At 47.1% G+C, this 18,779-nt stretch overlaps 1 protein-coding gene across 1 annotated transcript in view; it reads left to right on the top strand.

Moving 5' to 3' along the window:
• The window catches only part of LOC311344802 (teneurin-2-like), a gene marked incomplete at both ends in the record, with an annotated part of 68,843 nt that overhangs the window by 16,587 nt on the left and 33,477 nt on the right, over nucleotides 1-18,779 (top strand). Inside the window, 2 exons of the mRNA XM_084469141.1 lie at nucleotides 2,732-2,812; nucleotides 6,742-6,792. Of these exons, the coding sequence (XP_084325267.1) occupies nucleotides 2,732-2,812; nucleotides 6,742-6,792 (132 nt within the window). The remainder of the gene's footprint in view (nucleotides 1-2,731; nucleotides 2,813-6,741; nucleotides 6,793-18,779) is intronic.

Raw genomic sequence — 18,779 nt, 5'->3', positions numbered from 1 at the left:
GTGTGCGCTCATCCATTTTTAGAAGGAATCCGGAATAGAAGGAAGCAGTTTTTACAGCTCATCCCAAGTTCCATTAAAATAAAATGACTATTACATTGATTTGGCAAATCCAGGAGAAGTTTAGTTTGCACAAACAATCCCACAGAAAAAAAAAATTTGGAATTGGGAGCAGCAATGGGAGCTTTCATTCGACCAAAGCGGGGAAGAGATTTAATGTCGCGCTGTGCGCTGTCTCATAAAACGTCCCTCCGGAAACACAAGCATGGAGAAAAAAAAAAGAATAAACTGAAGAGCTTGTAAATTCCTAGTGCAGTGCCCAGCGCCTGAATCCAAACTGCATTGATCAGGAGAGGGAATGATTAAAACATACATTAGATGAAATAAGATCACCATGGACATTGATTTAAACCTGAAGCCTAGCATAGATTTTATGGTCACAATCTATGGCCTGCTGCGCCTTGTGTGTGTGTGTGTGTGTGTGTGTGTGTGTGTGTGTGTGTGTGTGTGTGTGTGTGTGTGTGTGTGTGTGTGTGTGTGTGTGTGTGTGTGTGTGTGTGTGTGTGTGTGTGTGTGCGTGCGTGCGTGCATATTGGTGTGCGTGCATTATTGGTGTGTGTGTGTGTGTGTGTGTGTGTGTGTGTGTGTGGTATGTGTGTGCGTGCGTGCGTGCATATTGGTGTGCGTGCATTATTGGTGTGTGTGTGTGTGTGTGTGTGTGTGTGTGTGTGTGGTATGTGTGTGCGTGCATGCGTGCATATTGGTGTGTGTGTGTGTGGTATGTGTGTGTGCGCGTGTGTGCATATTGGTGTGTGTGTATGTGTGTGCATGCATATTAATGTGTGTGTGTGGTATGTGTGTGTGTGCGTGCGTGCATATTGGTGTGTGTGTGTGGTGTGTGCGTGCATATTGGTGTGTGTGTGTGTGGTAGTGTGTGTGCGTGCGTGCATATTGGTGTGTGTGTGTGCGTGCATATTGATGTGTGTGTGTGTGTGTGTGTGTGTGCGTGCGTGCGTGCGTGCATATTTATGTGTGTGGTGTGTGCGTGCTTGCGTGCATATTGGTGTGTGTATGTGTGGTATGTGCGTGCATATTGGTGTGTGTGTGTGTGGTATGTGCGTGCATATTGATGTGTGTGTGTGTGTGTGCATATTGGTGTGTGTGTGTGTGTGTGTGTGTGTGTGTGTGTGTGTGTGTGTGTGTGTGTGTGTGTGTGTGTGTGTGTGTGTGTGTGTGTGTGCGTGTGCCTCTTCGCAGGTGGCCATAGGCCCCTCTTGTGTGCGTCACCTCTTGGCGGTTAACGGTCATTCTCTGTCAGTAAACACCGCTGCTACTTAATTAAAACGGCCAAAATGAAAACCAACAGCAATTATTCTTTCATCAACAACGCCGCGGTGGAGTACTCACAGAGTAACTTTGGAGAAATCCACAGATACAAACCCAATCTCCCCGCTGCGCACACGGCCAGCCTCCGCGCTGATCACACATGCACAGCGATTGGCTGATTATTCCTTCGTCTTCGGTTGCTCCGTCCCCGTTTGGCCTGATAATAAATCACAGGTTCATATTGTGACAGACGTGACAGGATGTATTAATCTCTTAATTAGAAAGTGAAAAGGTAGCGCTAAAATTAGCCCGGCCTTTTCTGTCTAACCCCGCCCGTGCTTGTTCGTCCGTGTGGCCGCCCTGCAATCTCGCTTTCTTTGCCTCCCTCTCTCTCTCTCTCTCCCTCTGGCTCTCACTCTCTCTCACAATCTCCATGGCTCTCTCTCTCACAATCTCTCTCTCTCTCTCTCTCTCTCTCTCTCTCTCTCTCTCTCTCTCTCTCTCTCTCTCTCTCTCTCTCTCTCTCTCTCTCACACACAATCTCTGGCTCTCACTCTCTCTCACAATCTCCATGGCTCTCTCTCTCACAATCTCTCTCTCTCTATCTCTCTCTCTCTCTCTCTCTCTCTCTCTCTCTCTCTCTCTCTCTCTCTCTCTCTCTCTCTCTCACACACACAATCTCTGGCTCTCACTCTCACAATCTCCATGGCTCTCTCACAATCTCTCTCACTCTCTCTCTCTCTCTCTCTCTCTCTCTCTCTCTCTCTCTCTCTCTCACAATCTCCATCCTTGCTCTGGCTCCCTCTCTCTCTAACACCCTCACTCTTTATAACTAACCCCCCCCCCCCGACCCCTTTCTCTCTCATTGATACAACATCTCTCTCTGATTCTCACTGAATCCTTTGTCTCAAAAACGTTCCCCTGATCTATGAAGCTTCACGTTGTCTCCGCGTCAACATCTGCAGGGTTCAGTTCTTTGTTTGGGGGCGGGGGGTAGGGGGGGGGGGGCATGAGATGGGCGGAGCTTTGTTAAAAAAGTTATAATTACACATATTAAAGAAAAGTGTTGGTGGCGCATCCAAAACACATTTTGATTGCGTAATCAAATCAACCAACCCCCCCCCCCCCACCCCCAGAGCTTCTCTGTACAGATCAACATGACATTCCTAGAAACCGCCAAGGAAGATAAGCCCCGTCAGAGACGCCCATGGCATTTGGAGTAGCGTTTGAACATGGACTACATTGCAATCAAGGTAGATAAAGAGGAAATGTCTAATTATGATTCATTTTCCATCACAATTGGAACCCAAATGCCTCTTGCACCTCACCACATGGAATAGATAACGGAAATCAAATAAATAACGCTCCCCGCCGTTTAAATACTGTTATTCTCGACGACGTTTCTCAGGAACGTCGCCGCCGGTCATATCAGAAGTCCCCACAACGCCTGTGGTGATCAAAGCGGTGGCGGACTGCAGCGGGAAGACAAGTGGGGTCCCACAAGGCCAGGGCTGTCCGTTCAGACGCTGTTAGTTAGTGTTGCTTTTTCCACTTTGAGTGTGTGTGTGATTGTGTTGAGTGTTTCAACCCTGTATGTGTGTGTGTGTGTGTGTGTGTGTGTGTGTGTATGAGAATGTGTTCACCATGTGTGTGAATATTTTGAGTGTGTGTGTGTGTGTGTGTGTGTGTGTGTGTGTGTTTAGGCACGCGCATTGGGTGGGGGGCATTAGCCTCTGATTGAGTTTTCAGGGAGCAATGTAGGGTGCAAAAAGCTCGACAATGGTCTAACAGAATTAGTAGCTTGTGATGAATGGTGTGGGAGAGCAGCTCTGACAGGCTTTTGCTTTCAAAAGCACACTCACACATTACTGGATGTGAGTGTGTGTGTGTGTGTTGATGTGTGTGTGAGAGTGTGTGTGTTTTATCTGTTCACTGGTTCAAGGACTTTTTTGTCCATGAAGTCAAAGCTACATCAAACTAGATTAAGAAAAGTAGTGATATGCGGCAAACACTCCGTCACCCAACCCCTCACTCAAACGCACACACACACACACACACACACACACACACACACACACACACACACACACACACACACACACACACACACACACACACACACACACACAGGCACACACAAAAGGCAAGGTCTGGGAAGAGGAAAAAAAAAACTACTCGGTAGTCAGAATCAATAAATGAGTCTAGTCAACAAATGTTGACAATAAATACGACGATAAACATTCAAAAGCCTTCGCTCCAGTTCCGCACCGCGATAAAAAGGCTCCATTTGGCTAGCCATGGCCCCTATCCAGAGAGAGGGCCCCCCCCACGCCACACTATAGCCCGCTCGTATAAGCAAATGCATGGAGTTGAATGGGAAAAGTGTTTAATAAAAGGAGAGGTGGAGGAATCGATCCGGTGCCGCAGACGGATGCTGACTCACACTGGAAGGTTGGAGGGAGGGAACCTGCGGCAAGGGAAGGCCAACAAGGGACAGCGGAGGAAAAGGAAGACATATGGGATGGAATGAAGATCAATAGAAATCAAGACAAAACAGCAGCTGGAGGATGTTTGTGGCAGAAAATTTCTGATGAAAAGCTTTCCAACCTTTCTTTTAATACGTCTGTGTGTCATGTTTGTGCGTGTGTGTGTGTGTATGTGTGTGCGTCAGTGGCGATTTCTCTAAGACTGCAAGGGAAGCTCAGCTTCCCCTAAAATTCCTCAAATTAAATGGTCATATATACTGTTTTCATTGACTAAAAATGCGTTAGAACACGTCCATCTCGAAGACGAGTTCGTTCAGAATCAGCTGCTTATCGCAGGTCGACTGACTAGATAGATAGAACAGCTTTTTTTAGTGCGTCGAAAGTCGACGGTCATTGGATAATGCTGTGATTATGTCCCTCCCACGGACACTCAGCGTCTCTGGGGGTGAATGGAGGAGTGGGCTGGCCTGGATGCTGGGCTTCTGCGTGATGATTGGAGGGTCTGCAATAGACTAAGTTGCCGTTTGACAGCGATTTTGAACTATAAAACGTCGCCGGAGCTCTCTTCAGTCCTCACTCCTCAGTCCCATCGCGGATTTTGCAAGTGAATCGAAAGACGAACTGCAACCTATTTCTTGATATTTGCTTGGTTTTTTTCATCGTACATTTCATACACTTATACACACAATTCCTTGCTTCAGTTTAACATAATTCCCACATTTCCTTGTTCAAGTTTAATATCGTTTTGGTAGTTGGCCATCACTTTGATTCAGGGATTGATTCAAGTCCTGTATTCAGATCAGGACTATCAGGGTGACAGGGGAAAGCTGTGTGATTTCTTGGTGTTCCTTAAAGACATGGAGTTGGACAGTGCAATGCCTCAGCTTTACAAACTGTTCTCATTAGTGGCAACAATTGGAACTACATCTGCAGGTGTATAAAGGAGCTTCTCCTCTTTAAAGCGGCTCAAGTCCTACACCTGTAACACAATGGGCCAAGGCCGTTTAAGCCACCTAGCTCTGCTGGCCATTGAGAGGACACTAGTCAAGTCACTGGAAAAGACAGCTAGTTGGCATGACTGAGCATTTCCTTGAAAAGGAACAGAGAGGATCATTTACATTCAATAAATTGACAATTTGATATGATGTAGGCTGAAAATGAGCTTCCCCTCTTTGAAAGCCCAGCAGCCGCCACTGGTGTGTGTCGTGTGTGTGTGTGTGTGTGTGTGTGTGTGTGTGTGTGTGTGTGTGTGTGTGTGTGTGTGTGTGTGTGTGTGTGTGTGTGTGTGTGTGTGTGTGTGTGTGTGTGTGTGTGTGTGTGTGTGTGTGTGTGTATGCTTGTCTGTGCGTGAGTGTGTGTGTGTGTGTGTGTGTGTGTGTGTGTGTGTGTGTGTATGCTTGTCTGTGCGTGAGTGTGTGTGTGTGTGTGTGTGTGTGTGTGTGTGTGTGTGTGTGTGTGTGTGTGTGTGTGTGTGTATGCTTGTCTGTGCGTGAGTGTGTGTGTGTGTGTGTGTGTGTGTGTGTGTGTGTGTGCGGCGTGGGCCTGGGTGAGTGTGTTTGTGTGTGCAGGTTGCTCAGTCGCCCAGAACCAAATTAGCATAATTGCTAGGCGGTTTTTCTGCTGCCTGTTGACGCTCTTGTTATTTCCTTAACTGTGCACATCCAATAATCCTTTATGCTCCTAAAATGTCACCGAAACGGGGGACAGTGGCGCCTTATTTGGTGGCAGATCAGTATGACTCGCCCCCCTTATGAACAGTGATGTTTTCCCCCCACCCCACCTGTGAGACGAAGCCATTGTTTTGCCCCGTCTCCCGCCGTCTCCCGTCGTCTCCCGCCGTCTCCCGGCGTGCTTAGCTTTTAAATACGAGAAGTCGACGGCAACAGCGAAACATCCCTGGCACCCCATCCTGCTGACGATTACACCGCCGCCCTAATAAGGGGAGTTTAGGGAGCTGTAATCGCCTCACACACATCGGCTCTGTTACAGCTCCATATGTCCTGGAGAATGGGGCGAGCAAGAGGCGAGGAATGGGGGGGGAGAGAGAGAGGGAGAGAGGGGGGGATAGAGAGGGAGAGAGAGAGAGGGGGGGAGGGAGAGAGAGGAAGAGTGGGAGAGAGGGGGAGAGGGAGAGAGAGAGGGAGGGAGGGAGAGAGAGGGAGGGAGAGGGAGGGAGGGAGAGAGAGGGCGGGAGAGGGAGGGAGGGGGAGAGAGAGGGAGGGAGAGAGAGGGAGGGGGAGAGAGAGGGAGAGATCAGTGCTTGAACAAATGGAGATGGCGATGACAAAGCTTAGAGATGGGAAGAGAGAGAGAGAGGGAGAAAGAGAGGGGTGAGAGAGAGACGGAGAGAGGGAGAGATCAGGGCTTGAGAAAATGGAGATAGCGATGAGAGAGCTTAGAGATGGGAAAGGGAGAGAGAGAGCAGAAGGGAGAGAGAAAGGGTGAAAAGAGGGAGAGAGATGTGTAAGAGATAGGGGAATGAAGAGAGGGATTGGTAAGGAGAGAGAGAGAGAGAGAGAGGCCAATTATGACTGATTACATTTTCCCATAACATGAAACTGATATGGCATTTATAGTTTAGTGGCGAGTGCCTTAGTATTAAATGTGGACCGGAGAAACCACGAGAAGAGCTGGGAGCATGCATGAGCTCCATGTGTGCTCCCCCAACGGCGTTCTCTTTGAAGCCTTTTAATAGTATTGTTTTTATAGTTCATGGTTATGTTTTTCTCCTTTGTCACTTTTTTTTCTCTTTTTGTCTCTTTGATTATCTGTTAATATTTCAGATATACGTGTCTTTCATTGTAATTTCATATGCATTTTTTATTTATTATGGTTGATTCATGAATTTTGTTCCTTGCTTAGTGCATGCTTCTTTTTGATTTGTCATTGCTTGTTTTTTCCCCTTTTCTTTTCTGTTCTAAACCTTTTCCAGTTTACCTGGATGATGAGGATGATGAGGACCCGTTTGGTGACTATGTGTTCAGTAAGTCTTATTTGACTCCTCCACTTTGTAGAATTCAGTAAAGCGTTACTGTGCGTATGACTGCGTAGTTGTCCTTGTGTAGCTTGTGCTGTGATTGGCTAATCTTTTTTTTTTTTGGTCCATTCTTTGATTACACTATCCACAATCTAAAACATAAAGTTTTGAGAGTGTGTCTGTGAGTGTGCAAAGTGCACGTGTGTGTGTGTGTGTGTGTGTGTGTGTGTGTGTGTGTGTGTGTGTGTGTGTGTGTGTGTGTGTGTGTGTGTGTGTGTGTGTGTGTGTGTGTGTGTGTTGGTGTGTGTGTGTGTGTGTCGCTGTGTGTCTGTATGACAAGTGCACCTGTGTGTGTGTGTGTGTGTGTTTCTCCAGTACCAATGCAGAACAACACACACATGCACATAATGCATCCAGCTGGGCTTCAGCCCAAAACCGTAATCTCAGAGATGGGCAGAAGTTTCATTTCAAATTAAGGCAACTTAATTACTGTAATTGTCGATAATGTCATGATTTTTGTTTCCCTGTTCAGTAAATGAAAAAGTAGTTATACCCAATACTTTCTTATACATACTATCCTTTTGTTCTCACTAGGCCGTCTAACCATATTACTACAAAAAATGGAAAAAAAAACTGCCACATGGTAGGTTTTAAAGTCTTTAACAAACGCTGATGTCCATTGTTGATAAATCTTTGCATAGTTTTCTGTTTTATTTTATTTGTAAATATCAGTTCCTGAATAATGTTCAATTCCCGTCGTTCCTCTTATGATCCAACATTTTCTTTGACGTTATGAATAGACGACGCCAAATCCATGTCCATGTGAATTGAGCAGCAAAAACATTGTGTCTGCCAGCTTCAGGGACACAACGTACATATTTGCATTCTACAATGTACACACGCCCAAAATAGATCTGTGAGAACAATCAGGATTATACGTTGAGCCGTGTACGATGCTATCAGAGTGCGGTATTGGGTGGCCATTGTTCCCTACATATGCCTTATCGGCCAGTTTTAGCCTCCTTTATTATAAGCTCACGTTCACCCCCCTAATCTCTTCACACTCGATCAGAGAAAATTTCCCAACGGGGCGTTGCCTTATGTCTGGCCCGCCGCACCGTTTGTATTTACTTGCCTCTGTTGTAATCTCAATCTCAACTGGTTAATTGTGTCTCAGAGAGCGTATGCCTTGTGTGCGCGTGTATTCGTGGCAATGTTTGATTCAAAACGCAAACGTTTTCATCTCCTAATCACCAGAATGACAGATGAGGCCTTGTAGACAGGAAAGGTGTGTGTGTGTGTGTGTGTGTGTGTGTGCGTGCGTGTGTGCGTGCGTGTGCGTGCGTGACGCAAGCGATTGTGTCTTTATATCTTTGAAAAAACGCAGTAAACAAGGCCAAACAAATAATGTCCCGTTAGAATCAGAGCCAGAGTTGTTTTGGATTATTAAATACTGCTAAAAAAAAACATGAAAGTGTTTGTTTGTTTTTTTGAGTACCACTGTTATCACGGAACTAGTTTATGGAAGGATGGATTAAGCTAGCCAAGCTTAGCGTCTTCACCCAAGTCACTGTTTTCATAATCAGTGGGGAACAGTGTTTTTATGCTAGGCTAATGGCTACTGTCGCATACCATTTTTACCGCTCACATTGTTTTTCCACTGATAATGAGTAATCTCTCCCCGAGATCCTCTTCACAGCGATACAGTTTACTATAGTTTTTTTTTTTTATGATTGTATATCCTATGTAGTATCGGCTTTAGTGCTTGTGTAGCAAATCAATATTCTGATTCCGAAAGAAAAAAAGTTGTTTGATTATAGTTTGTGTCAAAACATTATTTTCAATAGCGGTTGAGCTCTGAACAAATCCATTTGAAATGCTGAAATGCTAAATCTTAATTAGATCTTGTTTTAATTATGTACTTAGTCCCATAGATAAGATGCACTTGAATCAGATGTATGCTTGGCAGAATGGCACACAGTTAATATGGGCAGGCTCTCTGCAACGGAAAAAGGCCCACATAGGTGCGTATCATTTTTATAAATTACTATTCAAGGGAAATGTGACCTTGGTTGACTTTGAGAATATGTTAACTTGTTATCTATTATTGATATCTGAATATTGTTTAACAGTATCTATCTACCTTCAGGCTCTGTCTGTCCCCATAGGCACTGTTTGGCTCTCTCTGTTATTGGACTTGTTGAAACCAAACAACAAAGATATAAAAAACACATTATCGAATATAATATCCCATAGTTAATTATTCCTGTGTACCTTAGAGACAATCATTAGTAAAAACTACACATTTCTAGAAAAACTGTTAATAAGATGCAAGTATCAAATACAATAAACACATTGTTCCATCTTTATATCATATTTAGTTTCCACAAATTGAACAATCCTATACGATTATATTGCTATATGTGAAATAGAGAAAAAAAAAAGTATATTTGGACTGGTTCAGGTACTTAAAAATGCAATGTTTCCACATTTTCTTTCATCCACTGCTGAAGTACTTTGCAAATCATTTTTACAGGCAAGCCACTCACAGTCTGAAAATGTTATGAAAAATATATCAACAGCTTCTCTATGCTGACTGATTGAAGAGAGAGAGAGAGAGAGAGTTTGATGCAGTGTTGTGGGCTGAGCTCAGTCAAAACAACACAATTAGATGAAGCTAGGGGCTGTGGTGCCTATTTTTTTTTGTTTGCGGTTCAAACCAGTCAACATCGGGAAGCTGTAAAATAGGCGCCACCACGCTACAGCCAGTACCTTTGTCACGCAGGGGTCAGGAGAACGCCTGTTTGCATTCCTGCTTACTAAAACACCAGCAATATGCTTGTGGTGAAAACACCTCCAGCAGACAAATCAAAATGCAGGTTTGATGTTTGGAATCCTTTGCAAGCTAAAGGCGCCTTTTCACCCAGACCTCCGTGTGGGATAATTACGCACCCTTCGCTCTAGACAGTGAGGTGGTGACAGGCGGGTGCGGCCGCAATGAGAGAGGGGCGTGATGAAGCGGGTCAAGTAGAAGAGGAAGGAGATAGGTGGACGAGGAGGAGACGGTGACCCCAGGAGACGTCCCTCTCTAGCGGAATACACGGCCGAGGTCTCACGTTCTGTCAGGGTCTGTGGTTGGTTACTCTCTATCTATATCTCTCTCTCGCTCTCTCTCTCATTCTTTCTCTCTCACTCTCTCTCTCTCTATATCTCTCTCTCGCTCTCGCTCTCGTTCTTTCTCTCTCGCTCTCTCTCTCTCTCTATATCCCTCTCTCTCTCTCGCTCTCTCTCTCTCTCGTTCTTTCTCTCGCTCTCTCTCTCTCGCTCTCTCTCTCTCTCTATCCCTTTCTCTCTCTCGTGGCAGGAGCCTGGTTCTTAGTTTGGTTGCCCTCTCTCTCTATCTCTCTCTCTCTATCTCTCTCTATCCGTTTCTCTCTTTCTCTTTCTCTTTCTCTCTCTCGTTCTCTCTCTCTCTATCCCTTTCTCTCTCTCTCTCTATCCCTTTCTCTCTCTCTCTCTCCTTCTCTCGCTCTCTCTCTCTCTCTCTCTCCCTCTCTCCCTCTCTCTCTCTCTCTCTCTCTGCAGAGCGCCGTAGGAAGCCCAGCCCCACCAGATCTGTCACTTAACGTGTGTGTGTGTGTGTGTAAATGTTGTTGGTGGCATGCATGCGTGTGTGACGTGCAAAACACGGTGAAGCAGGTGGAGAGGCTGGCTCTCCCCCCCACCACCCTGTGGCGCTCACGGCGGGGCGGAGGATGGGCTCAGTGGGAGGCGGGAAGGGGTGAAGGTGGCTGAGGTCCCCCCACCTCCCCCCCTCTCCCATCTCCCCCCCCCTCCCTTACACCCTCCCCTCCTTCCCCGGTCACAATACGACACGCAACACAATACCTTGAAGTTCCATTTATTCAAATTACACTGTGTGTGTCTGTGTGTCTGTGTGTCTGTGTGTCTGTGTGTCTGTATCTGTGTCTGTGTCTGTGTCTGTGTGTGTGTGTGTGTGTGTGTGTGTGTGTGTGTGTGTGTGTGCGTGTGAGGGCGGATAAAGATCTGCAATTTTACGGTGGGGTGCCCAATGACGAAAAAACGCACGGGGTAACGCGTGTGTGTGTGCGGGCAAAAAAAAGAACACACACTTTCTGTCTGTGTGTGATAAGGGGGCGGGGGGGCGGGGGGGGGTTAGGGGTACAGAGGCTTTTCTCGCAGATTTCTAATCCACATTGATTGGTGCTTCATGCTGTTCCGATAGGAGCACGGCACAGCGGGGGGGGGGGCGCTTGGGGGGGGGGGGGGGGGGGGGGGCACAGCGCTAAGTTGCAAAGGCATAACGGCACCTGGCATGTCTCGGCCTGCCCTCCCCACTGGCCCCAAGGAACAAAGAGAGGGAGAGAGAGGGAGAGGGAGAGAACAAGTTTTTAAAATTCACCGGGGATGAACAAAGATTGCATCAGGCCCTTTAAGTTTTTTTTTTTTTTTTTTCGCCGTCGAGGACATGGGACGTGCCCTCGGTGGCGCGCGGCATCAGTCACAAACACGAACACGCAGGCAGATGGGCGCACATACGCGCTCACACACCCACGCACACACGCACACACACAAACGCGCGCACACACACACACATGCGTACACACACTCTCCATAACCGCAAACACCGTCCTTTGCCAAGTTACAAAGACACACACACACACACACACACACACACACACACACACACACACACACACACACACACACACACACTCACTAAGACTCCAAAACTGCAAACAACACCCTTTGCCAGGCTAAAGTTCTGATGCTTTGAAGCCACGATGAGCAAATCCAATTATATACAGCGATTACTGTAACTCTTTTTCTTTGGAGATTCCAAATTGACCTCCAGCTAAATATGACATTTCTGAGGTGTGCACAAGTGTGTGTTTGCGTGCGTGTGTGTGTGTGTGTGTGTGTGTGTGTGTGTCTCTGTGTCTGTTTGTGTGTGTGTATGTGTGTGTGTGTGTGTATACGTGTGTGTGTATATACGCGTGCGTGCGTGTGTGTGCGTGCGCGTCTCGATCCATGCCAGGACCAGGCGTGCGTTATATAACGCTTATATAAGCGATTTCAAGATGTCGAAACACACAAACCCGACCTGCTCCCTGTGCCTTCGACCCTCGAAGGCGGATCAAAAGTACATTGTTCAGCCGAGGGAACGGAAGAAAAAAAACAAAAAAAACAGAGAAGAAGAACCCCCGAGCCACAGCCGCAGCGATGTCAATACTCGTGTTTAAACAGTTTCTGTCCCACTCAATACGTCCTCTAATAGGCAGCGCTTTGTGGCGTCGGAAGCGGGGCGGAGAGGGAAGGGAGCGCACAGATGAATGGATCTATATTAGAGCCTCTAACCTTCTGATTGAGCAAGTCCTCACTCCGTGTCACTTAATACTCGGGGCCCCGCTAATCACCCCAGGGGCCCCCCCGGGGCCCCGCGTCCTCCGTCTTTATTACACCGCTCGCTGAGAGACAGGGGGTCGGCAGGCCCCCCGAGTCCGGTCCCTCCTACAAACCCCCACCCCGCCCCAAATACCCCTCTTCCTCTTAACGCGTACACTAATATTGATCTTGCAGACAGGGGCGGGGGCAGGGGGGGGGGGGGGGGGCACCGGGAGGACGAGGGTGTTGTCGGTGCTTCATCAAACATCTTTTTACTCCCCACACCCCCCCCCCCCCCCCCCCCCAGACGTCTCAGACTCTCGGAGGCTCCGGTGTTGACCGGCCCTGAGCTCCCATTCCCCTGCTCAGTGTTTTCTTTCCTCTATTCTCCACGCCCAGAGCGCCTTGCTATCTACGCTGGCCTGGCCTTCTTCCCCGCACACACACACACACACACACACGCACACACACTCGAACACGCGCGCACACACACACTCGAACACACGCAGCCCGGGACAATCCTTAGAATCGATAGCATGACCTCGCCACCCTCGGGCGTGATCAATGGCCGCGCTGCAGGTCTGACACGGCCCATTGTCCCGTCCGCCGTTCATTTGCAAAGTCATCACAATTTATGCTGGCAGAGAGACAAGACCCTAAAGCAGTCGGCCTTCTAATCAGCGTTACAGCCAACGTACATTCCTTCACCTGAAAGCCACTCTGTCGTCCGGCCCGTCCCCTCCCCTCCTCCTCTGAATACGTTGGCTTATCGCTAGATTTTTATCTGACAGTCTTCCTCTTTTTTTCCGCGGCGCATTTATCATAGTTACCTCGGGCCCCAGACGCATCGGACCCCCGGTCTGCAGGGCTCCTAGCGGGGCCGGGCCGGGCCCCGCAATCGATACTCTGCTCCAGTCACCTCTAGGCTTAATTAATGCTCCCCAGCCCTCTGAACCCATTCAGGATGAATGGAGCAGTCCGAGGTGGAAGTGCTACTGCACTGCTGGTGGTGTGTTCAGTCTGCAGACCCACGTGACCCGCTGTGGCCCGCTGTGGCGCAGTCCCAAACGCGCGGCGCACAAAAAACTTTGAACACGCCAACACAGACGCGCAATGGCACACTCACTCCCACGCACATTCACACATACACACACACACACACACACACACACATACACATTTACTTTCACACACGCCCACACGCCCACACACATGCACACACACACACACACACACACACACACACACACACACACACACACACATACACATTTACTTTCACACACGCACACAGGCCCAGACACATGCACACACACACACACACACACACACACACACACACACACACACACACACACACACACACACACACACACACACACAATCAGACACACACACACACACACACACACACACACACACAAACAGATACACACGTTGAATCTCCTACCAACATGCACACGCCCATCTTTCTGTTCTCTGTTATCAATTATTCAGCCTGGTGTCCCTCTGTGTCTTGTCACAGGTCTAAATATTGATTTAACTTACTTCTGATTCCTCTCTCTCTCTCTCCCTTCGTGTTCTCCCCCGTCGCCCAGCTTCTTGACAGCGTTGTGTGTTTTGTGTTCCTCCCACTGGAGTGCCTAGCCTCCCAAAGACTAGCACTCAGTTGGGATTTTTTTGGTCACAAGACATTTTCACCTCACCCGACACACAGAGTTACCTCCAGTCTGTGGCACCAGCTCATATTTGAGTGTGGGCGCTGCTCTTCGTTAGATTTTTTCAGGCCATCTTAAAAGCACCTCTGCCGGTTTTTGTGTTCCTGTGGGTTGTGTGTGTGTTAACCTTCCTGTGGGTTGTGTGTGTGTTAACCTTCCTGTGGGTTGTGTGTGTGTTAACCTCCGTGTGGGTGAACACGTCTGCTTGACTCAACCGGGTGACGGATTTAAGACGTCATAGTTAGGTTGATCTCTCGCTCTCTCTCTCTCTCTCTCTCTCTCTCTCTCTCTCTCCCTCTCCATCTGTTTTGATCTATCCATTCATCTTTCTACCTGTAAATCGTTCTATTCATCTAGCTATCTCTATATCTATTCATGTCTTGTCTTTTTATTTGAAATGTTTCTTTCTCATGGCGACACGCACAATAGGAGGTTCAAGATGGCCGTATAAAACGCACACACTTGTACAGTTTAGTTTGAGTTTTTTCTTACTTTCTCTGCTCCTGTTTGACCCACATTTCTATTTATCGTTTTGTATCAACGGTGCGAGAGTAGCGAGGTGTGTGTGTGTGTGTGTGTGTGTGTGTGTGAGGGATTGTGAAGGAGCACAAGGCAGTTGATATGGAACACCACTCGTTTGAAATGAACTGTGATGAAACAGGCCTTAGGCCACGGCAAGCGCACAATCCATACGTACATCTACACACTCTCGCGTGCGCACACACACACACACACACCTTTTCGCTCACAACGGCACAGAAACACGCGGGAATCCCATATTCCCAAACTCACAAGAACCAACGCCTGTGAGTGCAAGGTAGTTAGGGTGAAAGTGTGCTTGACTCGTGGTTGAAGGGCCCACTCCAAAGATGTAGCCAGTGTAGGATGAGAGTTATGTAAAGTGGAAACGTACCAACCCGTTCACTTAACACACATAGATACACACCCATACCCGCATGCACACACACAGACACACACACACCCACGCACACTCACACACAGGATTAGATCAGATGAATTATCATAATCAAAGAGAATCGCCCCAAAGAGCGCTAGTAATCGGCATTTGTGTAATGTTCATAAAGGACAAGGATGCAAAGTTGAAGTGAAGTAAAACAAACAAAAGGTACATGATATTTATACAATTAATTTCATTCCAAAATAAAGAATACACGATACATGCCTAAAAGCTTTCTCCAAAAAAGCAATTAAAGGTCAATTTAAGAATAACAAACTTCAACAGAATTTTCCAAAATGCCAAAAAACTGCTTTCTGCTAAACAGCCACAATCTTGCCCCAACAGGGGAACACACACGCACAATGGTCGATCACAAACACCATTATACATAGTCAGACACACACACACACACACACACACACACACACAGGCTGTATCACACTCGTATTCTCTTTCACGCACGTACCACCACACATACATAGTCACACAGGCTGTATCGGCGCCAAGCACACAAACAAACACACTTAATCCTTCTATTTCTCCTATACACACACACACGCACGCACGCACGCACGTGCGCGCGCACACACACAGATACAAACACGAGCCGCCAGGCGCATGTGCACACAAACACACTTACAAGCTGACACAGGGCGAGCGTACATGCACTAGTTGAGGAGGCCATGTGTTAGCAGGGTGATAGAGGGCTGGCAGAGGGCTGGCAGACAGACAGGAGACACTGTTCTCCCACATCAAACGTCTTGGAGCAGAGTCTCTCTTTCATGCCTCCTCTTGCTCTCTCTCTCTCTTTTTCCTTTTCCTCTCTTTCTGTCTCTCCCTCGTCCTCGCTCGCTCTCATGCACGCACACAGACGCGCGCACACACACACACACACACACACAGACAAATCCACCAAAACACACGTTTCCTCTGATCTTGCTGCCAACGAGACTCTTACAAGGCTTACGAGGACTGGAGCACATGCACACGCCTACGCACACCACACGCATGCGCGCGCACGTGCGCGCACACACGAGACAGAACACATACACACACTCTCACACACGCATTGCTATAAATCCTGTTAGCACTTTTTAAAAATATCATTTTATAAGCCAAACTATGAGCTTTATGTCTTTAATTGTCAAGTGTACCTCCGGTATAACACTTAAAATGTAAAACCTGATGGAAGCACACACACTCAATCACATACACACATTATGATAGTAAAACAAAACGATTGCACTACACCTTTTTTTAATTACTTCAGGAAATGAAAGGAGCTTTTAGTAATGAATGTAGCCGTTCTGCGCTGCGACAGAGTATTATAAAGGTCTATTTCATTTTTGTAATGGATTCCGGTTGCCAAACTGCTACATAATGTAAACCAAGACAGCAGACCAGAGGAGAAACACCGATGTGATTGATATGACGCAGATGATTCAGTGATTTCATCTTCACCTCATGAAAGTTACAGAATGTGTTGAAAGTAGGGCTGTAACAGTACGCATATTCGTACCGAAATCTTTCGGTACGGGTCTAACAGTTCGATGCACATTTCATTTCGGTACGTACCCAAAAACAAACAAACAAAAAAATATATATATGGTTTTTTTTCTTTTTTTGAAAAAACTTTTTATTGATTATCTTGTCTTGTCCTGATGTTTTTTGTTGAGGACCACAATGGAAATAAGTCCTGGACTTTATTGTGTTTTTATCCTCAATTGTATTCAATGTCTATTTCATGTGTGTAAGGCATTTGTTTGACACAATTTAATAAATCAAATCAAAATCAAATCAAAAAAATCAAATCAAAAAAGAAAAACCGCTGTGCCGAAAAACATACCGAACCGTGACTTAAAAACCGAGGTACGTACCGAACCGTGACTTTAGCGTATCGTTACACCCCTAGTTAAAAGAGATACGCCCGCACGGATTAAAAAAAAGAGGTGCTCCTTTCATCAAATAAGACCCAAAAATCACAAACACTTTCTTGTGATACTTCGATACGGGGTCAAACGGCGCCGGAGGTCGGCTAAACGCCGGTGTTCTTCAATGGCTTCGTGATTCATCACTAAACATGCTTTACAAATGGGCAGGTCAAGCTTTTTTTTACCGTTATGGACCTTTGTCACAACGACACACAAGCAGCAGCATACACAGGCACACACACACACACACACACACACACACACACACACACACACACACACACACACACACGCTCAAAGATAGCTCTCACCTTGACACCATGCAGGTTGAAAGAGATGAGATGCAGTATTGATTCAAAGAGGAGCCACACTCTGGCGGCCACGCGTTATGTGTGCTAGTGTCATGCCTCTGTGTGTGTGTGTGTGTGTGTGTGTGTGTGTGTGTGTGTGTGTGTGTGTGTGTGTGTGTGTGTGTGTGTGTGTGTGTGTGTGTGTGTGTGTGTGTGTGTGTGTGTGTGTCTCCGTGCATATGCACTAGTCCCCGTCCTCTCCTCCAGAGAAAGTTGCCCGGCCCCTCTGCCCTTCAAAGTCATTTGGAATTCAGCGGCGAGCCTGACCCTGACAGCTGCTTGTTTTTCCCCTCTGGAGGGCCTGAGTGGGCGGGGTTAATGAGAATAATAAAGAATTGGCTACAGCAGAGGAGCGGGAGCGGGAAGGATAGCTTCCAAGGGAAACGTACGCACAAGGCGAGGGCTTTGTTTTTATTTTTCATCAGGAGATGCTCAGGCGCCGTGTATTATTTAATGTCCTCTCAAACTCCCCCCCCCCCCCCCCCCCCCCCTCCCTCGGCCTGGTTCTAGATAGAGGTGTGGACGACGGAGTGGATGAGGTAGACGGGCGGCTCGGTGAGTGGGTGGATGGATCGATGGCTCCGTGGATGATGGATGGGTGGATACATTCCGACACACACTCACTCTGCCACTCACTCACTCACTCACTCACTCACTCACTCACTCACTCACTCACTCACTCACACATACATACATACATACTACATACATACATACATACATACATACATACATACATACATACATACATACATACATACATACATACATACAGAGTGAGGTCTTTGTGGGAGATGAGGGACCCTTAGATGGAACTGTGGAGGAAAACAAAAAGGGGGTCAAAGGTGAAGGGGGAGCGAGGAAGGTGGAGCACACAGCAGAGAGGAGGCTGTGATTGGCTAACTGGGCACATCGCAGTCGAGGGAGCGGGGCTTTCTTCTATTTTTACACTCCTCCTTCCGGTAGCTCCGATTCTCTTTCTACATCCATCACCCTGACGTAAACCCCCAGACTCACTCGCCCACCAGCCCTCTCTCGCCTTCTCTTCACCTCTCTCTCTCATTCTGTCCGTCTCTCTCTCTCCATCTCTGGATCTCTCTCCCCCCCTTTTAGCCTCTCTCACTTTTCTTCACCTTTTCTACATTTGCATTTACCTTTTTTTCTCTAGTTTTCCATCCTCTCTTTCTATCCCTCTCTCTCTCTCCCCCTCCCTCTCTCTCTCTCATATTCATGTATGTGTGGTTACCTACTGTATCCTATTTCTTCTTCCCTATTTCTATTGAACTGAACGTCTTTGAGTGTAATAGAATGTAACTTCTAAAGCCTACAGGTCACCACTCATCACTGTTTTCATTTCCTTCTACATCCACACGCGTGCGCACACACACACACACACACACACACACACACACACACACACACACACACACACCAACAAATATATACAGTACATGTACACTGCGTCTGTTGGTGTACTACAGTCCCTGTTCCACCACTAAGAGCCTTGTGGTCTTTCTTGTGTTGTCACAAGCAATTAATTTGGCCATTGCTTGCAAGTATTGATCGGCGAAGCATAAGCATTGTAATCTATTCAGTTTGGTAGAGAGACAGCATTTATGTCTGGCACAGA

The sequence above is a fragment of the Micromesistius poutassou genome (assembly GCF_964030765.1).
Source record: "Micromesistius poutassou genome assembly, chromosome: 6".
NCBI lineage: Eukaryota > Metazoa > Chordata > Actinopteri > Gadiformes > Gadidae > Micromesistius > Micromesistius poutassou.
The sequence above is the reverse complement of the archived record's forward strand: the minus strand, read 5'-3'. Positions and strand labels throughout refer to the sequence as shown.